Below are 7,500 nucleotides of genomic sequence, written 5' to 3'. Positions count from 1 at the left end.
CGCCTAAGGCGCGAGCCTGTAAGGGAGTCTGGAGGTACACACCTCCCTAGGGAATTTTGCAAATATAGTTTCTCTCAAATGGTATTTCCTGCAATTTGCATCATCATACCACTGGAGTCTCTGCCATGATTGTCCGTTTTGGAGCTGCTAAATGGAGCGAGTGTGCACAACACGGGCTGTTCAATGGAGAGACTGGGCGAGACATTATAGGACAAGAAAGTGTAATACGTAATGTTTTACATGTACACTCAGGTCACAAAAAAAAAACTTAAGCAATTTTTTCCCTTGTTTTCAGAATTTCGTGATAGATCGGGAGGATATGATAAAAATCGGAAGGGTTGCAGAATGGCTGGGGCAGTGACATACATGTAAAGGTGCGTGTTCATGTAATAAGCCACACGCCCAATTTGGAAGGTCACTTTTTAAGAATATTAATTAGGCCATTCAGAACTCCAACCACAGATGGATCCGTGTACCTAAGCCGCATCTCCTTATTTTTTACCTCAATTTTGATACAAAAAGGAGCAGCTTATTCATGGATTTTTACAGTACATTCAGTTTTGGTTTTCATAAGCACAGAACTGCCTAAAATTGTAACAGTACTAAAGTACATGTAAATAGAATGCACTTCATTTATTTCATTTTTGTAACTTATGGCTGACAAAGAATAAAATAGGATTAGGAAAGACTTTTCAAGAACCATTTTTCAAGCAAGAACAAACTATTAAATAGTCTCAAAGAATTCCTAGTACAATGAGGACATCAATTGAAAATACCTTAATTGGCGGATCCTGAGATCTGCAAAACATATCTACTTCAAGCTGTACACTGAGCGGTGCTTCTGTGAGCATCACGCACTGAAGACAAGAAAAGATTCTAATGACAAATAATTTTATTATGAGGGAACAAGACTGTTGTTAATTATTATATGGCTGAGCCCTGAAGTTAGAGATCTAGTGTGCACTCCCAGCCAGATTGGAAACATACTTATAATACAGCTGCCTTTATGTTGAAACATTAACAGGGACATTACAATTACATGTAGTATAGCAATGAAATGCATTCCTTGCCTGATAGTGCTTTAAGAAATCATAGTTGTCTTTGCTGATTGAGGAAGTTGAGGTCTGTATCTTAACATATGGATTCAGCTCTGCAAGTCGTGTAGCACTGGCTTCTGCCCTAAACAATGATGATTACCATTACAGTTCATAACAGGTTGCACTTAGTTTAGCTTAATTAGTTTACTTCATTCAAGATTCTTCATCACCACCCAAGTGTAAAATCTTGACTGCTGGCTTTTAAAATCATACTCAATGTTATAAGATTATCGCTTAAAACAAAATGGTGTTCTCCTGCACATATCTCTCCAGCCCCGTTGCTAAGCCCACATAAATTAATAAAGGCAAGAAACCAATAAGCTATAACGTGCATACATTACACCAAGCAGTAATGGTCACACAATGGAGCAGTTAACAGGTGGTTCAAGGGCTGGGCACCAAGTAAATTGACCTGGTCAATCCTACTTAATACTACCTTCTCTACTCACTACCTTTCACTTAAAATATGGAAACATGCCCAGCTGCATAACTTGAATGACCTCCCACACAAAACCTTAATAAACTACCTAGGTTAATTTCAAGACTGTGCTCTAACGGCACCCAGTCACCTGAGGCGACTAACATTTGGCTTCACGCAAGTGAGAAAAATAACTCAGTCGCCCAGACGGGCACTCTGCTTTATTGTATTTCTAGCACATAAGGCGGCTAAAAATTTCAATATGCTAGTGGTACAGTTTACGAAACCTCTCAGAAAAGGTTTTTTCTTGTACGAAACAATCGGTTCAAAGGCTGTTCCAAGTGATTTCACATGTAACATAATCCGTGACTTTGCATGTGACGGCTCGCGGCAGCACATATTTCGATTCTTTCTCAAAAAATAGCATTAAATTTGGAACGTGGCGTTTGGCATTTCTTGGTTATAGTTTTAAAAAAGAGTTGTTACTTCTGATCTGACAACGGTAAAGCGCAGCCGGCGAAGCGGTGCAATTTACTTTTGTATTAATTTACTTTTTGTATGAAGCCGCCAGCTTGGCTAAAATATATTTAGGTTATGGTTGTTTTTCCCCTGTCAATGAAATAACAAAATAAAAAAGGGAAAGATATCATGTTATTTGTTGTTGTTTTAGAAACAGAGCAATCCCATGTTGTCTTTGGTGTTGTGACAAATCATTGAGTGCCCTAAACAAATAACACTGCGACTGGCGCTTCGACTGAATCTACAAAAAGCTCATTCCACTAAACATTTTACTAATAATATAAGGAAAAAATACTTTAGTTTTGTCCTGACAGGGATGATTTTCGTCCAGATCACGATGACTTACTAAAAAAAAAAATTGATAGCCTTTGGGTCACGGTGGTTTCATTGTTTCAATGAATGCAGTTTTCACAAAAGCTCCACGGGAATCAAGCGGCATTGATTCACGTTTTGAATATTTATTTTCAACCCGTTACTAACCAGTAAAAAGGTTTACCTGTATTAGACCCAAACGTTTTTACACAAACCTGCTGCAATGTTTACTTTTTCACTTTAAAACCTGAAAAACATTGGTGGCATTGCCACTTTTCTCATCTTTCTCAAGTATGGCGTGAAAAATTTGACGGGTTGCAGGTTTTTCTCGCACTATTGAGTTTGACGATCACAAGAGCAGTTACTGTATAAGCAGCAATGTTTTGTTGAGAGAGAGATCTTGCTGTGTCGTTGATCTCAGATAATTAATTAAATGAATAATAATTTGATTAATTCGGGTGACCAACTTGGAGGGCTGGGCACCCAAGCTGAAATGGCTGGGATCCCAAAGGGCTCCCCGAAATTTTCCTTAGAGCACAGCCTTGAATTTATTGTTTCCTGGACAGATCTCGACATCAGGAACAGCTAGGCTAAAAAAGGTTAGTCAAAATTTTAGGGAACACATGCCCCGTCCCAATGATATCCGATCCTGGAGATCCCAACGCCCTTCCCCTCCTCTGACTACCCTTGAGACTCAGAATCTCCAGGACTGGCAGGGGAAACAAAATTTATGGCAAACTTGGCAAAATGTTTTACCAACTTTCATTAACTGAACACATCCATTCCCATAATATCTCCTATATCTTAATTACAGTGGATTTCACAAAACTTTTGACAGGCGGTTTACGAAGTTCATTATGAATTCCCAAAGTTCACTTCGAAATTGGGAATTTCATTATGTAACTGTCAATCAAATGGCAAACTTTTAATCGAACTTGGGAATTTCGTGCCGAAGTTCGTGCGAATGTGGCAAAGTAATTTCACCATTGCTCTCGGTTGTTGTTTTGAAATCAGTGCCTTCACTGTGAAAGGAAAGGCAATTCCAAGTTTTGTTGGGCAGAAAATTCTTGAAAGCTGGTTAAAATGGAAAGGACCATCTCAAACAAGACAGGAACTGAGACTTCCAAAACAAACCATGGCCAAAAGTGTTGACATTTTCGTTCGCAGAGGGAATATCGAAGACAACAAATGAAGAAATATGACTCAGTCAGCACGTGCTGAATGATGTGAATATTTACATCATCCAATCCCAGCATTTACAGCAGTGGAATCCAAAACAAACTGGTAGAGAATAACATTTCAGTGTTTGCCAGAGAATGTCCCGTCGCGTGCATCGATCAGCTGCAGCTTAATTTAAGATCTTGGTTTATATTCTTTCAAGAAATTCAGCGTTATTCCACAGGAATCAATGACCATTGAAAATAAAAATATACCGGTACCTTTCCAGTAGTTAGCAGCTTCTGCAGACAACACATTTTTGTGATGCGTGTTCAGTGTTCATTCCCACGAAGTTCGGCGCAAAATTCCCAAATTCGTTTCGAGTTTTCCATTTGATTGACAGTTACGTAATGAAATTCGCAAGTTCAAAGCGAACTTATGAAATTTACAGCGAACTTTGCAAATGGCCTGTCAAAAGTTTCGTGAAATCCACTGTAACCTCTGACTAAACTGTTGAATAAACTTTCCAATAAACCTGGGGGAATTGAGTGACTTTCGTGGGAGATCAAGAGATTTACTCTGTAGATGCCAAGTAAGTGCTTAAAGTTTTACTAATACATTAACAGTCTACCAGAAACAAGTTGTTTATGGAGTTACCTGTTCTTCCTGTTTCGAACATCATCCTCTCTCAAAAAGAACTGGCTTCCCAGATCTTGAGAACAAGCGATCTTGGTATCATGCAATGTAATAGACTAATATAATAACATAAAGGTAAAAATATTTAATTTAGCTTTGTACATGCACAAATTATTCTCATTATTAGGAAAAAATTATTATAATAATAATAAATAATTATAATTACACCTCACATAAACATACTGTAATTAAAAATTTCAAAAAGTACATTTGTACGTCAAGTTGCTTCACTTTTAATGTTGAATTATTTTAATACCTTGATGCCTGCTAGAACAATATTTTTTGCTGGAAAAAAAAATCAGATACTGGTAAAACAACAAACATTGTGTGAATAATACTAGTTTGGATTACACAAAGCCTCAGTTCAAGGGAAAACAGCATAATTATACCATGGTATAAGTTTTGAGGTTTGTCATATTAATTCTGCAGCCTACCTATTTCAATTCCCAGTCCACCGAGACCACTCAGAAACACACTAGATTGTGCCATCTTAATCATTGCTCCATCACCAAGCATGTAACGTTGACGACTGTTCAATAAAATACAGCAATTAAGTAGCTTTTACAGATTTAAGACACCCGCTGATCTCAATAAGTGTCACAACGTGCCACCCAGCTCTTCTTCCCACCTTCAACAAGTCAAAAATTGGACCCCTTACCTCTGCTTGTTAAGTAAAGATAAACTGCTGGATTTACCCCAGCCAAAAAATGCTAAACCCTAACCTGCATCATGAGACCTGATTACTGCAAAAGCTAAGAAAAAGAATACTATTGCTCACAAAATCAGCCCAAGTTTCCTCAAACTGAGAATCTAAGGGTAGAGGTTTCATTAGAAGCCGGTCACCAGTGGGATACCATCTATGTTGTTAGAAATTTGCCGCTCACTGCTGGCTATACTCTGCCTTGATTTTAAATCTACCCCTTGTAAAAGGACAAGAGTGACTGCCGCTTACACTGATTAGCCCAGACATCTACTTCAAAAGTTATTGAAATCCCTGTAAGGGGTTCTCCTATTCATAATTTCTAATTCTCAAACAGGGTCGATAATTTATTCACCGAGTGAGTTTTTTATATGCCATTTAACATTATTGGATAAGGTTGAGCATGATAGCGATAATTATCAAGACCAAAGAACTGTGTTATCTGTGTTATCGGCTGAGGCGGATAACACAAACTGAGGCCTCGATATTAAATTATTGCTATCATGCGAAAATCGTATCCAAGAATTGCTTGCTTGCTTGAATTACAAACTGCTGGTTAGTGTGTTAAGTGACATCACTTCTGCATGCATAAAACTATAATGTCTGTATAAGGTATCACGTCATTATATGAAATCTATTGTCTCAGTAGGTATGATGTAAGAGAAACAGAGAAAGCAAGAATTAGCTGCATGCTTATAGCCAATTAAAATCAAGCTGGTGACACCAATGTTTAATAATGAGTATTACTGGTTAGGTAATATAATATTTTAACATTATTTTATCTTACCTGTACAAAGAGTCATCAATCTCAATGTCATTTGCACCAGCCATGATTATGACGTAAGCCTTTTGATCGTAACAGAAAAACTACCTCTGTCTAGCCCAGTGTTCTACAGAGGAAAACCAAGCAAAATGTCAAGTTGCAGTTATCCTTCTTGCATTAGCGTTATGATTTGATATGTATTAATTTGATTTGATTGCATATTGTTCATGACCCCACAAGCTATTCAGCTTTAAACAATATCGTGTGAAAAAAATAGTCTCATTAAAGTGGTACTATGATCAAAATTTTACCCCTTGATTTTTTGAGTGTATCATAGAATTCCATAAAAGAACAAAAATGCCATTTACCGTTTGCATATATCTGCATTGGTTCCGGAGATATTTAAGTTTGAAAAATGAATAAAATATGCAAATGAGATGACTGATGATGGCATACACTCAACCCAATGTTATATTGAGTATATAAATAGAGCTAACGTAGCCAATTTGCAGCGCAGACCATTGAAACTTGGTGGTCTAATAGTTCTACAGGAAACACATCTATGGCTATAAAAAATTCTGTTCCCATGGCAACTCACTCTTTTCCAGTCCCCACCCACTTAATTTCAATATATTAGTGATTTTCAGCTTGAAAAATGTTAAACAAGGCCACAAACTCGAGCTAACATATTTATATGCTTGCTGGATCATGCAGTGCTGTTAGCAAATATCAAAATGGAATGCCAAAGGTGGCCAGGAAAGCTTTTAATATGGGGGAGGTCTGGAACCCAGTATGATGCCATGGTAACAGAACTGTTAAGCTCATATTGTGGAGAACATTTAGTAGAATCTTACTGCAAAAAATGAAAAATTTCTGATACAAATTGGCTGAGATATCTCTTTTCATCATATTTGAACAAAATTTGGTTGAGTGTATGACGTCATCACTTGGCTAATTTGCATAGTTTAAAAACTCGAATATCTCTGGAACGAAAAGAGATAATTATTTGAAAAAAGTAAACAGCATTTTTCTTCTCATACAGACTACTTGGCTTAGATAGGAAAGGTGCGATTTTCGTAGAGTACCCCTTAAGTTTTTTTTGCGATCTGCGAGTAAAACGCTACGTATTACACTTTCTAATTACCTATAATGTCTCGCCCAGTCTGTCCATTTAACACGCTGTGCTGTTCAGACTTATAATGCCAGCAGTTTTACTCCATTTAGCAGCTCCAAAAATGGTGGACAAGCATTGGCAGGAATAAAGACTTATAAAATACGACAAAAATGATGTCAAAATGCAGGAAATGCCACTTGAAAGAGACTAAATTTGCAGAATTTCCTGGGGGAATAACCCCAGGCTCGCACCTTCAGCACAAAAGTTACACACTCCCTATTTTCCTTCAAAAGGGGTTGGAATGTCTGACTAGGTGGCCTAAAAGGCACATTATAAACTATTAAACAGACTATGTTGCCAAGGTAGAGTACCTGACTGTGAGGGTCCACCAATGCAAGGGAAGCAATTAGGCCCTTCTCATACAGAAAAAATAATAATAAACTGCAAATCAACCTATTGTGATCCTTGACCAATAAATACACCCTTCCATGGTTTTTTACCGCCATCTTGGTTGGGGGGCAAATACAGCTAAATTTACAGTAAATGTATGGGATTTTGGCCGACTTTGAACCGCTGTAGCACCGCTAAAAGGAGACAGATTTCCAACCTTTCCCAATACTTTAAGGAAGCTATGACGTCTGTAAATTCGAATAATAAATCTTCTCATGTTGCTCCTATATTGTAATTTCGAGGCAATTTGCCATGATGATTTTGGAAGGGTTT

General features: G+C 37.5%; 1 protein-coding gene across 5 annotated transcripts in view; it reads right to left on the bottom strand.

The window, feature by feature from the left end:
* Window positions 1–7,500, bottom strand: part of LOC137992480 (ubiquitin-like modifier-activating enzyme 6) — a 55,681-nt gene that overhangs the window by 37,686 nt on the left and 10,495 nt on the right. For 2 of the 5 annotated variants that reach the window (XM_068837833.1, XM_068837829.1), the window contains exons 2-7: window positions 5,688–5,790; window positions 4,635–4,729; window positions 4,457–4,485; window positions 4,162–4,256; window positions 1,071–1,179; window positions 777–857 (exon numbers count right to left, since the gene is read on the bottom strand). In XM_068837833.1, the coding sequence (XP_068693934.1) occupies window positions 777–857; window positions 1,071–1,179; window positions 4,162–4,256; window positions 4,457–4,485; window positions 4,635–4,729; window positions 5,688–5,731 (453 nt within the window). In that variant the 5' untranslated portion in view covers window positions 5,732–5,790. Of the gene's footprint in view, window positions 1–776; window positions 858–1,070; window positions 1,180–4,161; window positions 4,257–4,456; window positions 4,486–4,634; window positions 4,730–5,687; window positions 5,791–6,807; window positions 6,918–7,148; window positions 7,192–7,500 lie in introns of those variants that run through there. The other 3 variants (XM_068837831.1, XM_068837832.1, XM_068837834.1) reach the window with 3 other exon arrangements.

Source organism: Montipora foliosa, chromosome 2, assembly GCF_036669935.1.
Source record: "Montipora foliosa isolate CH-2021 chromosome 2, ASM3666993v2, whole genome shotgun sequence".
NCBI classification, from domain to species: domain Eukaryota; kingdom Metazoa; phylum Cnidaria; class Anthozoa; order Scleractinia; family Acroporidae; genus Montipora; species Montipora foliosa.
The sequence above is the reverse complement of the archived record's forward strand: the minus strand, read 5'-3'. Positions and strand labels throughout refer to the sequence as shown.